General features: G+C 31.6%; 2 protein-coding genes across 2 annotated transcripts; one reads left to right on the forward strand and one right to left on the reverse strand.

Annotated features, from left to right (window-relative positions):
- Window positions 1–229: 229 nt before the first annotated feature.
- On the forward strand, window positions 230–10,975 carry LOC143225391 (peflin-like). Its single transcript, XM_076454705.1, has 4 exons — window positions 230–505; window positions 2,544–2,674; window positions 5,710–5,897; window positions 6,868–10,975. The coding sequence occupies exons 1-4, from the start codon at window positions 469–471 to the stop codon at window positions 7,076–7,078; spliced, it is 567 nt and encodes a 188-aa protein (XP_076310820.1). The 5' UTR covers window positions 230–468; the 3' UTR covers window positions 7,079–10,975.
- A 138-nt stretch (window positions 10,976–11,113) lies between these two features.
- Window positions 11,114–15,955, reverse strand: LOC143225392 (uncharacterized). Its single transcript, XM_076454706.1, has 3 exons — window positions 15,820–15,955; window positions 13,323–13,495; window positions 11,114–12,567 (listed from the first exon to the last, which is right to left on the reverse strand). Exons 2-3 carry the CDS (start codon window positions 13,486–13,488, stop codon window positions 12,428–12,430), a joined length of 306 nt encoding a protein of 101 aa, XP_076310821.1. The 5' UTR covers window positions 13,489–13,495; window positions 15,820–15,955; the 3' UTR covers window positions 11,114–12,427.
- Window positions 15,956–16,762: the final 807 nt, after the last annotated feature.

Here is a 16,762-nt window from a genome sequence, read left to right on the forward strand (position 1 = left end):
CGACTAGTGCAGATAGGCCTCGTGTAGCTTTGCTCGAAATTCGAAACAAACCAAACCCATAACTAAAGCATTATAAAGTTTGGAGACAGCTTGTAAAAGAAATTTTATTACGAGTGTACAACATTCCGCCAAGCTTATGTCACCAAAAATGTATCAAGAATCAATAACTACTTCTATCAATAAATTTAATTCAGCATTTAAGTCGAGCGATTTAGCGCCATCTGTAACATTGCAATTAATTTGCGTAGCGATCAGGAATAAGTGATCAATAGTGACGTAAATTATGCATGGTAATTACAAATTAGTTATGAGATTCAGTAAGATTTGCTCATAGCAATTGTCCGAAATTATACTTTTTCGTCACACGTGTACTTGTGAGTCTTTTTCTAAACTCCATTTTGTAAATTATCGTGTTTGAGTACAAGAGTCAATTAGAACGAAGGCTATAGAAGTTTTAATAATTACCATATGTCGTGGGGTTACGGACAACAGTATCAATTAGAAGGTTTGTTTATATTTCATAAGTATTTAATATATATAGATTTACGTGTGTGTATTTTAATTTGATTATATTCGAATTGTTTTCAGTAATCTGATTCTGAGGAAGATATACGAGCGAAATGTGTAAAAACTTTGATTTGTGAAAAAGATTATTTAAGTATTTTTTTGGGGCCCGGCATGGCCGAGCGCGTAAGGCGTGCGACTCGTAATCCGAGGGTCGCGGGTTCGCGCCCGCGTCGCGCTAAACATGCTCGCCCTCCCAGCCGTGGGGGTGTATAATGTGACGGTCAATCCCACTATTCGTTGGTAAAAGAGTAGCCCAAGAGTTGGCGGTGGGTGGTGATGACTAGCTGCCTTCCCTCTAGTCTTACACTGCTAAATTAGGGACGGCTAGCACAGATAGCCCTCGAGTAGCTTTGTGCGAAATTCCAAAACAAACAAACAAAGTATTTTTTGAGCAATAATGTATGTATAAAACATTTTCTTAATTTAAAACCGATAATTTCATACAGCTAGTTTCAAATGCTGTCACTGCCAGTAATCAAACCTCAACAGTAAAAATATAAAATACAGTTATTTAACTTTGTTGAACTTGTTGATTTCAGTTTTAATTGCAGTAGAAGCACAAAATGGTTATTAAACTAGAGGTTTAAAACAGCATACATACAACAAATAAAAATGTAAAAATTTGAACTTATCCTCTGATGTTTCTGTATGGTGGTAACTCCACAGCTTGTTACACATTTGGACCCTTTAATTTTTTTTACAAATTTGAAAGTGTTCTGTCATTCTTAGGTTTAGAATATATCATTAAGAAATCAGATTTTTTTTTATCATGTTAATTCCCCATATAACATTATGCATTTCAATAAGACCACGATAATTCTTCAGTAAAAAGAATTTAGGAAATCAAAAAGGCTTAAGAGAAATAGCTGGCTTTTTAGCATCAATATTCCAGATTCTGAGCAATTCCTAGGAAGAATTGGAATTTAGCTGAGTCTTGTAGACATTAGCCTCTCAGTGATAAGATATTTGAGGTGTTTAGAAATAGAGGTCAAAAATCAAATATGTGGACCTCTCTCTCTTTTATGTTTAGTATTGAACAGTGGTCCAGTGGGTAGTGGACAACTGCATGTTCATGAGTTGCTAATTTTACTTCTATTTTAAAGGGTGCCATAAGAATTGTCATGGAAATTATATATCAGAAAGTCTTTCTTCTATAGTTGAAAAAATTGTAGTCTTATGAATTAAAAATAAAATATTTGGAAAGTATTTAATGAAATGCAATAATAAAAAGGTGGTTTCAGTATTGATTTACTTTAGGGAAATCTTGGCTCATTGGTCTGTTGATATATATATTTTTTTATCTTACTTTTAACCATTATGTGAATGTGGATCATGGAGAAGATGTGTATTTAGACTTTTGAAAGGTATCATAGAAGATAAGGTAAGAAAGTTGTATTATTGGGGTATGGAGAGGGGGAGACTAGCTAATTTAATTGTAATATAGCTGGGTGAGAGAAAAACAGTCAATCTGGACCATAGTTACTAGTTATGTGGCTCGGGTATCAGTGCTTTAGTTTATTCTTATATATGTTAATGAGGACATAAGTAGTAAGTTAATAAAGCTTTTCTAAGTTAATTATTGCATTATAAAAATTAAACATTCAAGAACAAGTGATCTGTTATTCCATCAAGGCAATCACATTCAATAAACAAACAAAACTTTAAAAGATTCTTCAAAGCCAGTTCTTATTTAAATATTTATTTATCTTTCCTTTAAATGCACTGCATTTACTACAGCCAAAGGCAGTGCATTCCAGAGGCTAACACCTTATTAAAAAAAATTAAACCATCTTAGCTGATAATGATTCCTACCCTTCCCAAATTTATATTTGTCTCCTTGTTCTACCATTCTCACCATCAAGTAAAAAACTTTGATACTTCAGCACTATTAGTTCACTTTTAAACAGATCAATCAGATTTTTTTCTAACTTTTCTTTCAAAATTAGCTCCATAGCTAAGAGGAGGTATATTTTTAGGACCACCATCTGATGTTCCACTTCATATTTGGGAGTGGTTTAAAGCTGTTGACCAAGAAGGCAATGGAAGCATTTCAGCTTCAGAACTTCAGCAAGCACTTATGAATGGTAACTGGTCATCCTTTAATGAGGTATTGTGAAATGTAGCTCAAACATTGTTCGTAAAGTAAACAATTGGGTGTTTTTGTAATCGTAGCAGAAAATGAAACATTAAGATATGTGTAGTAACATGTAAAACAATGATTACATATATTCTGACAGTACAGTTTAAATGCCCCATATTTTAAAGTAACATATAAACCATAATTTGTAATGTTGTAGTTTTACCAAGATTGTTTATTGTGTTATCCCTTTGTACAAGTTGGTCAATGTGGTAATGGTGTAAATATAATCATTGTATAATAGCTGTTAGAAACCAACTAATGATGGGGAGAGTAAATAGTTCAGAAGAATAACAGTAGATGGAGCCTTTTGGAAAGTTTCCTTCATAATCTCCATCTTCTCGGTTTACTGTTCTTGACTCGGTATCCATTCAAATGTGTGTCAACTTTCCACGAGGACTTTACACGATATCCATTCAAACGTGTGTCAACTTTCCAGGTTTACTGTTCTTGACTCGTATTTTCACTGCTGCATTTTGTTAGATTGTAATAGATATAGATAATGGTTTAGGCCTATGGGAATATGTTTCATTCAAGATCTTTTTTTCAAACTGCAGGGGTGGAAAGTAACTTTTCTGTTGTGTTCACTAAGTTTCTCTTGGTCAAGTTAGACCTAGTTGTTTTTAGTACATTCATACAGGTACTTTCTTGTACTAGTAATAATATAGAAACCTCTGACATTGGCAGTCCATAGGTCCTCTTGTTTGTGATTCACCCACAGTTGGTTTTAAGAGGAAAAATGAAGCACAGCTACTTTTCCTTTGTTTTTCCATAAACCCATCTTTTTGAAGAAGAAAAACCAATATATTTTTTTTAATACCCCAGACATTGACAGAAATTCATAAGGTTTCAAAGGTGACTCATCAGGTTATGCTCTTGAAATTTTGTACAGCTAATATGTCTAGTTCCTTTTCAGCTGTTTCTGGCAATTGATTGGTCAGTGAAGGTTCAACTGAGAGTGACGCTAATTTTTTATGGAGTTTCATCTTACGTTAATGTTGTTGATCTATTAAAAACAAACATAACTCTGCTTCTAGTATTTTAAGAATTAAATGACTTACCTGAAGGGGCACGAAGGATATCTTGTCTGGAATGGACTTCTCAAGTCACTCCATTAGATTTGAATGTCTTTGCATGAGACTCCTAACTAATAATCCTGCTCAACATTTCTACTTCTACAAATTTCGTACTTAGAATCTTGTCAATAGGGGTCTCATATTGCGTCACAAGTGCAGGATTCTCAAATGTCCTACTGTACTGAAGAACCATGAGTTATCCTGGAGGTTACCCTGTTAATTGTCTGGTTGGACAAGAGGCCAAAGAGTTCATCTGTAGTCAGAACAAAATTTATTTCCCAAAGACATTTTCCTTGTAGGAGATTTCCAGTGTGTCATTGGCTTTTTGAATATAGCTTTACTAGGTTTCAGTTTCAGTTCAGATTACCAGAATAGATATTATATTACAAGTTACAGAGTTCACAGTAGGTAAGTTTTTAGAAGAGGTACAATATTTTGATCATTGGTGTGATCATTCTCAGGTACACAAGTGATCAAATTGTCGTACCTGTTCTAACACAAATCTTACTTCCTTACTGTAACATCTAATTAACCATTAAATAAACTCAAAATGAATCTACGAATGTTAATAACCTATTGTAATTATATATCTTTCTTGCATCTTTCTCTACATAGATGATTGGCTGTTGCTCATGTAATTTTGCTTGAATTAAATCATCACCAAAGCTGTGAAAAGTATTTTCAGTATGGTTACCTGGAACAACAAGAAATTCATAGTTTGTTTTATCACAGTCACCCAACTGTTGTACAATGGAGTGCTTGGAGAGTAAGGAAAACTTCATCAACTCTGTTTTTTGTTGTTGTTGTTCTTCCACCTTTGGATACTGGCCACATTCTATATCATGATGGTTACAGTAGACTGTTTTTAAATTTAATTAAACATTACATTCAGTATTTTTCAGTCAACATTTCAAACATTTTACCTTTTGAAGGTTTATATTGATATTTAGATCATTAAAAGTTACTTATTTCTCTCACTAATCCCAGTGCTACTGTTAGTAATAAACAATGTTTCTGATTCATTTGAATCATAAGAAACTTTTGGGACTTTAATATTCATTTTCTTGTATAGGTTCTTGTGACCTAATTGTGATTACTTTCTCCTAAAGTCTTTGTTTGGTAACTATGATTTAATTTTTGTCCTGCTTTATGGGGTCATAGCCTAATTGTGATTACTTTCTACTAAAGTATTCATTTGGTAACTGATATAACTTTTGTCCTGTTTTATGGGGTCATAACCTAATTATGATTACTTTCTACTAAAGTATTTATTTGGTAATTATGATTTAATTTAATACTTGTCATATTTTGAAGTGTTGTTGCACAGTTTCAAGATCTGAAGAGATTTCTTATGCCTTTAATAGCTTATATTGATGGGGGGTCTAGGAGGTTTATTGTGGTATTATGTGATAACAACAAGGTTTTATATGTTATTCCTCATTATGTCAAGTTTCTCTTGTTACTAATAGGTATCTATCTTTTTACATTCCCAAAGCTGGGAAGCACACCTTATGATTTACTTTTATTTATTTTGTTCCCATTAACATCATGGAAAGTTATTTCCGCAGCAAACAGGTTTCTTTATGGCAAAAGTATTAATGAATGTGGGGCTCATTTATTATGTTGTGGCCATTCATAATTGTGGGTTTCTTCAAAAAATGTATTGTCTTCTAGGGAAGTTTGTTATTTTTGTAACTACTACTTTCTTGATTGAATCTTTCTTTTTAAATTTTATATTTTTGTTGTTTACTTAAATGATCAAAACTTGTGTAATGTCATAGTAGGTGTTGTTATAGATTTTATCACTAAAACTGAAAAATGTGTATATTTTTAAAACATTTGTGTATGAAAGTAAAAGACTGTATATGTAAAAATAAGTGATATGAAAAGTGTAGTTTTAATCTTTAGAGAAAGTGTATGTATTTCTAGGAAACATGTCGTTTAATGGTGGGAATGTTTGATCAAAATCATTCTGGTACAATAGAAATTCACGAGTTTACATTCTTGTGCAACTACATCGAGCAGTGGAAACAATGTTTTGACGGTTTTGACAGAGATCAGTCGGGAAATATTGATGCACAAGAACTGTATCAAGCACTTCATATGTTTGGTTACAGGCAAGCTCACTTTAAAATCTCTTAAATTGTTAAAAAACATATGATTTCATTTGGACACTAGTGCATCTTTTGGTAATATCTTATTCTCTTCATGTTAATATTGTTGAGTGTACAAGTTTTTCACAAAGGTTATTCTTTCCCTGGTTCATCCAAATGTTTAATATGCTTAGTATAGTTCTCGTATAGTTGAGGCTTACTACTTGTGTTTCACCCAGTATAATGATATTCCACATTAAAATTTCCATCATTATGTATACCTGTATCACTACAAGTTCCTGCAACCTTTTAAAACAGTTTCTCTATTAAAATGTAATTTTTGTACACATTATTTAGTTACACATTATCTTTTCCATAGATAGCTGAAATCTTCAATCTGTTTTAAAAAAGGTTTTTTCATAAATAATTCCCAAGCGTAGATTTGTCCTAATTTTTCTCAAACATTGATAGAGTGTGAATGTATTTTTTGGTATAACTTTTAACATGTTTGGTATTTCAGTAAGACAATATCATTATGACAATATGACAAGTACTTGATGTTTTCCATTCTTTATTTTTCATTAGAAAAGCTCTTTGCTTCCTAAACACTTCTTAGTGAATTTTCTTATCTTGGTATTTAATATCATTAATATTTGGAATTAAAACAACTAGTAGTATGATAAGTGTATAAATAAGTCTAGTTAGTATGTGAATCGTTTGTGTGATAATTTAAACCATATAGTAAGTGTTTAATGACATCCTTCAGAAAAGTATATTAAAAAAGTAACAGAGTATCATAATGTATTTATCTAATTATGTTTACATTTGTGTTCCTTCTGAATTCCAAGTTTTGGTTTCAAACACTTGTTTTTAAACTATATAACTTTTTATTCTAGGAAATTGCTTTCAGTATTCAGTTGAGGAACATTCTAATTTTTCATTTGTTTTGCATTCAGAAGGAAATTATATTAATAAAATGGTGTTTGTTTTCCAGGATTTCCATGAACTTTTGTAAGTTAATAATGACAAAGTTTGACCGTACCAGTTGCCAAGCTGTCAATTTAGATGACTTTATTCAAATATGTGTCATGTTGAAATCTTTGACTGACAGATTTCGTGTGAAGGACACTGATCAGACAGGTATTATACACCTGCAGTATGAGGAATTTTTAGAAATAGTTATAGATAACATAGTTATGTCATAAACTTGTTACATTCCATATTTTTTACATATGTATATTTTTATCACCATTATATAAAAACTTCTACAGTACTTGCCATCTTCAAAACATACATTTTGCTTACTTATGACAATTAGGCACAGTTCTACCTTAAATATTGAAAGAAACATTTTATTGGAGAAATTTCTTAACTATTTAAAATAGGCATTATGGTATTTTTAAAGCAAAGAAATGTATAAACTTGTTGCATGGTGAAGAATGCTGAAAAAAGATTATTATGAAACTGTGACAATGGGTTATGCATTGTGATTAAAACTACAGACTTTTTGAGGTAATTGTCTTATTTTTATTATGTTTAACTTTTACTGTAAAATCTTTTAACTCTAAGGAAATGTTTTCTTCACTATAGTACCCATGAATTACCATAGTTTAAATCATACTAATACAACAAAATTGATCAACCTCTATTAAATGTACTTGGAGTACAGATCTCTGAATCATTAAGTTCTTGTAACAAACTGGAAACATGAATCTCTCTCTAAGTTATTTTAAAGTGTAGAGTTTTGAGTGTTTAATCCATTAGAGCTCTTGTTGACAAACCAGTTATTTCAGTTGATAGCTGTTCCTTATTTGACTTTTCAAAAATAACTTTTCTGTATTTGATACATTATTTTAATAAATACATGTAACAAAACATTGTTTTATTTAGTTTTTGTGCATGGTACATTTCGTGTAGGAAATTTAAATCTGAAATACATTTTTAACCACTGTTTTTGTACATGTACTGTATCATAAGATTTCCTTTCTATGTTAAGTTTTCATTTGGAGAAGCTAAAATGAATGTGCATTTATACTTATACGAGTGTTTTAGTTAAGAAAGTAAATGAAACAAGACTTAATTGCTGTCTTTTTAATATATTTGACTGACTTGTTTTAATGACCCAGGTTCTAGACTTTGCTCAAGGTAAGGTTATGGACTTGTATACTGAAAAACTGGTTTTAATAGCTCGTTGTGTAACTTTGTGCTTGATTACAAATGAACATTAATTTAGAACCTGAAAATCAGTTAAATTACTTTATAAGCAAGTATTTCATGTCTGTTTAATTCTATAATTCAAATTTATATTGTTGACAGTTAGAACTATTATTTTCTATAATACACTGTAAAGGAAATAATTATAATTTAATACAAACATTGGTTTGTAGTCTATGAGTCATGTGATTTCATCTTGTGTCAAACATGCTCACCCTTTTATCCATGGGGCTTTATAAAGTGATAGCCAATCCTATTACTTTTTGTTTAGTTATAGAACAACATTGTGTTAATATTGCAATAAAATGGTAAACATTGATTTGTCAGCATAATAAAGTGGTTTTTTTGTTCATGGAACATACTACATTTTTTGACAGAAGATTGGTCTGAAGTGCATTTAGTGTTGGTCACCTCTGCTGGTATGCAGGCAGTATTGGCCACTCCAGTGTTGGAGTGTACATTTTGGCTAGTAGATTTTACCTAAGTAAATGCTCTGCTGACTTTAATAATAGATACAATAAACTAATTGGAATTGCAGAAAAAAACCCAGGAGAAATAACTATTCCTGCCACAGTTCACCACTAAGTCGCATATCTTACTGTGAAATAAACACTTGATTAAGTGTTATGAGTGGAAGCTTTTGTGTCACGTTTTATTAGGCATGTTGTCATTACATTAACACCAAAGTGTTGTCTTATTCAAATGACCATTTGGTGTTCTGAATAGATAACAAGCTGTATGATCATTTCACTGTTTAGCCTACAATTGACTACAGTCAACATTTTAGCTCCATGAACAGATTAATTGTGATACTTAACTACAAAGTATTTTCTAAGACTGTGGCAGTTATCTTATCTTATCTTACTTCTACTGTAACAACTAGTTTTTTAAAATCCCATTATTACTCACTGATATCATAACTTAGGAACTTGTATGCGTCAGGAGATAGAGATTCTGAAGCGATACCTAAGTCCAAGCCAACAAATGGAGAGAGGTAACTTGGGTATTATACTACAGGGAAGACGACAGGTTTTGAAGTGAAATAATCACCTCAACTGTTTCGACATTAAACTGACTTGAGTCTGACCAAAGAAATCATATGGCAGGCAACTGCCACAAATAAGAAGTCAATGATTTATTTTGCCCTACTTTCTAAATGCACGAGTGTGCATACTTTGTTTCAACGGATGTAAATAAAAGGCAAATGTTAATCTACTTTAATATACATCTTGTACGACATGTTAACAGCGTGTGAACGTTTATAAAGAATACTAACGTTATGTTGTAGAATAACATTACAAGTCTATTTATGGATAGTATTAAATATGGTAAAGTTAGCCCCAACTAAACTAAAGCCAAAAGCGTACACAAACTACGGTGTTAACTCCTTTCTTTATCGAATATAGGCCGTACTTAATAAAGGCTTAAGTACTTTTAGGAGTAAGTCAAGTGTACTTGCAGGTTTGGATGTCTGTAATTAGAATTATTTTGTATTATTCGGGATATCGTTTATTTAAAGAAGTACTCTTACAATATGGATGCAAGTGTTTTTGTCGGTCTCTGCTAACTTTTCATTTATTTTATGAATGTTTACCTCTTTGTAAAAATTTAATCTTCAGCAACTTCATTTTGTACATGGTATGTTTGCAGATATCTTAACCTTCATCATAATGGTTATTATGTGTTTTGTGCGTGAGTGAACCATGCGCGACTTCCCCTTTCATTTTGATAACCGCCTGGTTTTCTTTTTCAACACCCAATTATTTGATACACGAGTATGTATTAAACATTGCCATTGTTTTAAAACACGATTTTATGTACGTTGTTACGTATTACAATTTAAAATGGACTGAAACTGGGTTAAATGTTAATTTAAATTTAGAAGTTAATTAAATGTTTATGTATCAAATTTATGATATTTACATACAAGATTGATACAGTTTTCTTTCTTAATATAAATTTTAATATACAAAGAATAATTAATTTTATAATATACGATTATTACAAATAATTTATATACAAAAGTTGTATAAACTTACATTATTGAGCCTTCTATCTGGTCTGGAACGAATATCTTATCGAAGGTTCACGATGAGCGAACTAATACTAAGTCGATAGAGGTATAGTTCATATAACAGCTAAATAGCCATCTTCAAGCCAAGTTTCTCACCGATGAAGTTGTATAGTGTCTTCGTAAAAATACTAATGTCCAATGTAAATTCATTGAAGTTAAACGGTTTGGAATGTTCGAAATCTATAAACATTTCTTGTCAATATATCATAAGTTCCCAATTAATAAATGTTAATCACAGTTATTGCTTAAAGGTTTGTAGTGTATTAACTGTAGCAAATCAGTAATATTTAGTGTCTCCTGACGCATCGCGTTGGGTACATTTACAGGCGTGAGTCGAGTTTCTCGAAACTTCAGTCTAACCGTACTGGCGATACGCTAGTGTTTACATACACGCATATAACACTTAATTGTTGCACTCGAGAATATTCAACTTTAATGAGTAGGCGGGAATTTCGCAATACAGACTTAACACTATAAGTTATATACATTTCTAAATATAAAGTTAAGCTAATAATCAATATTAAAGTAGATATGATATTTAATTCGTCACAATATTGAGTTTATTATGTGCGTTCACTCATATCGACGAGTTCCAAACGCATATAAATACGTACATTTGTAATGTTAGGGCGATTTCTTAATACTGTATGTTGTTCAGTTTGTAACTTTATGTACATAAAGAAGTTATAGTAATTTGGTCCTTTGAGTAACGTCTTATTTTGTAATTTGATATGTTTTGTTTTTTATATTAATGTTCTATTGTGGAATATGTTTTTGTTTTGCATTCATTATTAAACGTTATTTTGTACTTTTATATTTGAGTCAATGTTCTATTTGAAGTTTTTTAATTCAAGGCCAGTATATTTTTGTATTTACTATACTCCACTTTAACAGGATTTATGTGAAACGTTTTATCTGTGCGTCTTGATTTTGGTATGTTTTCGCTTTTTATTTTGGCCACTGGTGACATGGCGGTAAATCTGAAAGATGTTAGGGTGCGTATTCGTTTATCAAGCTGGCAAAAAATAATTACAATTTGTTATAAATTAATAAGACAAAAATGTAATAGGTCTAATACTAACATCTCATTACAAATATAACTAATCGTTCGTCACCAGCCTGTGAAAGGCATCCGCACCGTAATAACTGTTGTTGTATCAAATGACTTAAATCGTGTTTCGACCATCACCGTATTTGTTGTTCAAAATTGTCCTTAAGAGTTCTGAATTATGTGAAACGCGTCGTCAGCAAAGGATATGACAAATATAATGTGGCTGAAATACTGTTATTATACAATCTTCTGAATCTTCAACATTTCTAAACAATTAGATAAAAAATATATAGTTTGAAAATGTAATAAGCCTAATACAAATGTCATACGACAAATGGAATTGTTGAAAATTTACTGTGAGTAACCCTATTTTTTAATCATGTACTTGATGTCAGAGTTGTGTATTTTATCCTCAAAATTGACTTTAAGTTTCTGATTTGTAATCTTTTGTGAAGTTAATAGAAGTCAGAATGACTCGAAGATGAAAGAGAAAGAAATGGTGTAGTACTTCATAGACATTTTTCTAACCTCTTAATTAACATAGAATACGTAAATCTAGCATAAAACATTGTTCAAGGAGTAACAAGTTCCTTTAGCTCCAGTTATATATTGTATTACGTTATACACTTAAGGTGTCACGTGCGTCTTCTTACGGAGGAGGTTTCTGTAAAGTAGAACATGCTATATATTACCAAACAGGAATCTTTTTTACTGGTGGGTTTGACATTGTGTTAAGGATTTCGCCTATTTTTTTAAATATGAATGATCAGTAGTGCACGCATTCTGAAAGTAATAGCATTATTGTTTCATGCTATGATTATTTGTCCTCAGATCTTCAGTCCATAGTGCAATAATACATCCGTTTTTAATGTGATGTTTCATGAATAAAGATAAATTCATCTTGTTACACATTCTATCCAACCTCTTTCATTCCTGAAACTCAATCACAATGAGGATTCATTTTTCATTTGTGAAACATTTACCTGTCGTCCTTTTGTCGGATTCTTCGTAAGATTGACAAAAGATGAAGCGATCCTTACCTAAAAACGAACTGAAAATATAACCTAATTTATAGCTTTATGACAATGTGAAAGTGAGTAGCTTACATATGTTATTAATTTATTTACCACTTCAGCATACCGTATAGAGAATGGTCATTTTAAAAGTAATTTAAAATAGATGAAATATTAAAAAAAATATCTTGGATTCGAAAGTTCAGCCTCTTGGGTCTATACACGTCATGCCACAACCGCCGCAACACTTTTTTCTTCCTTCGCAATCTTGGTCTGTCTTGCAGGTATCGAAACAGTTCCCACCTGGTGTTCCAGTCAGTCTACAGAAACCGGGTTTAACAGCTGTGAAAAAAAAAAAAGAATGAAATAAAAAACATTTGAATTTTTATCTGTTTTCTAAGCAAAATATCCGGAGATATTTTCGTATATTTTATGAATTACAGTGCAGCAGTATCAAATACTTAAACCCACACACACACGTCTAAAGTATCATATTTTAAAGACAATATTCCTTTCTTTCCTGGTGGATCAGCGGAAGGTTCACGGACTTGTACGATAAAATGAGTCGGTTTTATGCGATGGAAAGAGCATAAATAGCTTATTATGTAACATTTTATGATAAAGAAAATGCTCACGTGCTGTTTGTATTTTTAAGTTGGCTATTTATAAAATAAACTTCAGAACTTAGTTTTCAAAAGTAAAATTATTCTTGCGATCGAACGAACCAAAACATAATTCTTTATTACTGCAAGATGTGAAAACATTCAAACCTTTCATTAATTTTGTCTTTTAATATCTTTGAAAATTTTTGTCTTGAGTATTCAGAAAATTAGTAAGTTTGGTGTAATTAATTGGCCCAAGACAGTGTAAAAGTTACTTGGTTTTTCACGTGATGAATATGTTAAATTTGTTTTTTACATCTGTAATCTGACAAGTTTCAGCTTCCCCAGAATCTATTACGTAGTTAAAAATCAACGGCACACCGTTGATATTCTGCTGTATTAAGTAATGTTGAGTTTAATCTACAGAGGAGTAAAACTTGTCCACACCGAACTCAAGTATATTTTATTAAGTAACACTTTCAACAAAACAATTACCTGGAAAACAACATTTTTTATTGCCGAAGCTACAGCAGAGCTCACTTGGTTGTTGACATTCGTTACACACCTTTGACAGGAGTTCGAAGCTCAGTCGTTTTGGTTCTATCTGCATCGAGAAGTTAACACAGAGAATGAGAGCAACACTGAAACCAAGCCGTGTCATCTTACACCTGTAATATCAGTTAAAATCATTCTGTGTTAACTTTGGTTACCAATAAACAATATGTGTAAAGTTTCGACTAACAGTCAGGGAAATGTTACGAAGTATAAAATTAGTATAAAACATTACGGATAATATTTACGGCATAAGCAACACTTCATATTATCTTAATTTTTAAGGTTCGGTCAGAACTGATACTGATTCATAGTGAGAAGTCAGCATCAGTTATCACCTTAATTTAAGCTTGTTACGTCATCCATCATCACTGAAATAACGTTTCTCAAACTAACGACTGAACCACGTTAAGTAGTTTATTGTAATACACGTCGCGGGCCTTCTAATCACTAAGTCATGCCTGGTCCATAAAATATTTGAAAACCTTACAAAATAGATAATTCGTAGTTTTTACATAAAGAAATCCAAATACCACGAAATCCAAGAAACTGATACAAAATCAATGTGTCAGAAATACAGTGCTTTTACAACTGATGTAAAATCGATATTTTTATAAAGCAACACCTCGTATTTTCTTAACTTTCAAGGTTCGGTCAGAACTGATACTGATTCATAGTGAGAAGTCAACATCAGTTATCACTTAATTTAAGCTTGTCATGTCATCCATCATCACTGAAATAACGTTCCTACGTTAAGTAGTTTATTGTAACATATGTCGCGGACCTTCTAATCACGAAGTCGTGCCCAGTCCATAAAATATTGGAAAAACTAACAAAATATATAATTCGTAGTTTTTACATAAAGAAATCCAAACAGTTTGTTTAAGAATACCACGAAATCCAAGAAACTGGTACAAAATCAATGTGCAAGAAATACAGAACTCTCACAACTGATATAAAATCGACATTTTTGTAAATAAAGGGTTAACAAAGAACTCTTACAACAAATCATGAACAAACGAATAAATTGAGTTTATAACCTAATTTGGATATAAACTGTATCGCGCTTGTCGTGATGTCTCTACCATGAAGTGTTTTTAAAGAAGGTAATTAAGATGGAAACGTTCGTCATCCTCTAGTTTTTTAGTAGAACTGAAGTTATTGAAGTTTACTTTAACCATGCTTCTGATATCCATTTTTAGCGGATTAAAAGTGCAAATTTATAGGCTTTCCTGAGTTGCTTATTTCCTTAAAGAAAAGAGCTTATTCTCAAAAAAGCAGTTTGTAATTTGTTGTTAGCGATATGTCTATTAAAAGAACCAACGATTAAAAAAATTCTGCCATTTATATTTAGGATTAATAATAATTCCACTTTGTAAACTTTTTGGTCGAACAAAAAAGTTAGAAATTGGAGAGCTACTGGAGATATTACAATTTTTAAAAAACAAATTGAAGACAAATATTGCACGTTAGCACAAAGTAAGACGTATCTTTATTGTGTACATAATAAATTAAACTATGGATTTTTTAAACCTAGTGCCTGAGAAAGTGATGTAAAATTTATTTATTAGTTGTGTATTTTAACCTCAGTGTGTTGTATTATTCTAAACGGTACAGATGCATATCTTTTGGTACAAATTGTAGAAAGTTTGTAAGTTACATTCAAATATTTTTATTTTAATAGCTTAGAATACAAAATAGGCAGTTACCAGATCGACAAGAAATTCAATAGCAACGTTTATCTGCAATAATTTGTTGTTGTTTTTCGTGGGTATTCTTAGTTGTTTGTTTGGCCTAAATTATCGGGTAATCTATGTTGGTTGAACTGTATTTACTGCTATTATTATTTTAGGGTTGGTTGTGAGAAAATAGAGTCTAATTATTAGACTGAATAAATGTGTTAAGACACTAGACATCACTAGAATTTGTTGCGAAAGGCTGTTAATGTCGTCTGCTTGTTACAGTCTTTTTAAAAAAATTACAGCTATCATTTTGTGTAGAGATAATAAAATTTGAAAGACTTTTAACCACATAAATGAGTGACGATTTAGTTTTTTGTTATTTCTTTTAGTATTGAAACTTTATCATGATTTTTCATATTTTTGCACAAAGAAAAACACCGCATCACCTAAGCTGCTTTTTTTTTTGTTACATTTTACAAATGCCTGAATATTTTACGCTGTGGCGGTTAGCTACGATAATTGCGAATCTCAAGACGGCTGGTATGGGTATTAAAACTCTATTTTAATAAAAGTTACATTGTTACTTCAAGTGAGTTTCTCGTCATCACGAATTAGGATTATTTTCTGTTTTGTTTTGCAAGTACCTGAATGTTTTATACTCTGGCAGTTTTTCGAACATTTTTAGCATCTCGAAAAGAGAAAGGTATTAGCTACTGAACCAAACGGAACCATAGATATATATGACTGTTATAACTTACCTCCTGTTAGATTACCTGTGGGAAGTTCCGAAATAACTATACATTTTCACGGGTCATAGATATTTATATAGGACTGGATTGAAAAGAAGGCCATGTCAAAGGCCAGTTTGCTCTTCTTGTTCATCATTCTTCCAAACATTTCTTTAGTGCTCCGACTTCATCCGGGACCTTCTTAAAACATATAGGTGTTATTTTATATCTTCGTAGTTTTAATAACGAAAATTTCTTTGCATGAAAATACGGATGTTGAACCTCTGAATTTACATCTTGTTGTAAAAACATCTTCGCTGTGACGAAACACTTCTAAAACAAAGGTATATTAAATGGATCTTGATATTTTAGTAGGATCCCTTACATTTGTCCTACTTAACACCCAGCACCAGGCGAGACCTTGAGAAACGAGAAATCGAGTTTGCAACGATAAGACAACTCCTTGTTATATTATGAACTGGTTGAGTGGCTGGCTGGAAGAACTAGTCTTACACTTTCAAACATTTCCACTTTTAACTAAAAACAGTAATTCTGATAATGAGAAATATTTCACGAAACCTAGTACTAATTAAATGCTGTTATTCCGGATTTAAGCAGCAAACCATGACTTGAAACGAAGTATAATAAATTTTATTTTAATTTTGCAAAACGTTAAGCACACGAGCTTCTACGTCAATTATATTTGTTTATTCAAGGATAAAATTAAAAATTGTTTAAGCGATATTATTTATCAGTTTCACTCTTGTATTGTATGCATTATATAACGTCGAGTGTAATTAACGCATCTTCAAGCATATATTCAAGTAAATATTCACAGCATATGTAACTTGCAATCTGTGAATCACAGATTCGAAGTTCGTCACTAAACATACTAGTACTTTCAGCCGTGGTGATGTTATAATATGACAGTTAATCCCATTATTCTTTGGTAAAGTGTAGCACAAGCGTTCGT

This window comes from Tachypleus tridentatus, chromosome 9 (assembly GCF_004210375.1).
Source record: "Tachypleus tridentatus isolate NWPU-2018 chromosome 9, ASM421037v1, whole genome shotgun sequence".
Classification (NCBI taxonomy): domain Eukaryota; kingdom Metazoa; phylum Arthropoda; class Merostomata; order Xiphosura; family Limulidae; genus Tachypleus; species Tachypleus tridentatus.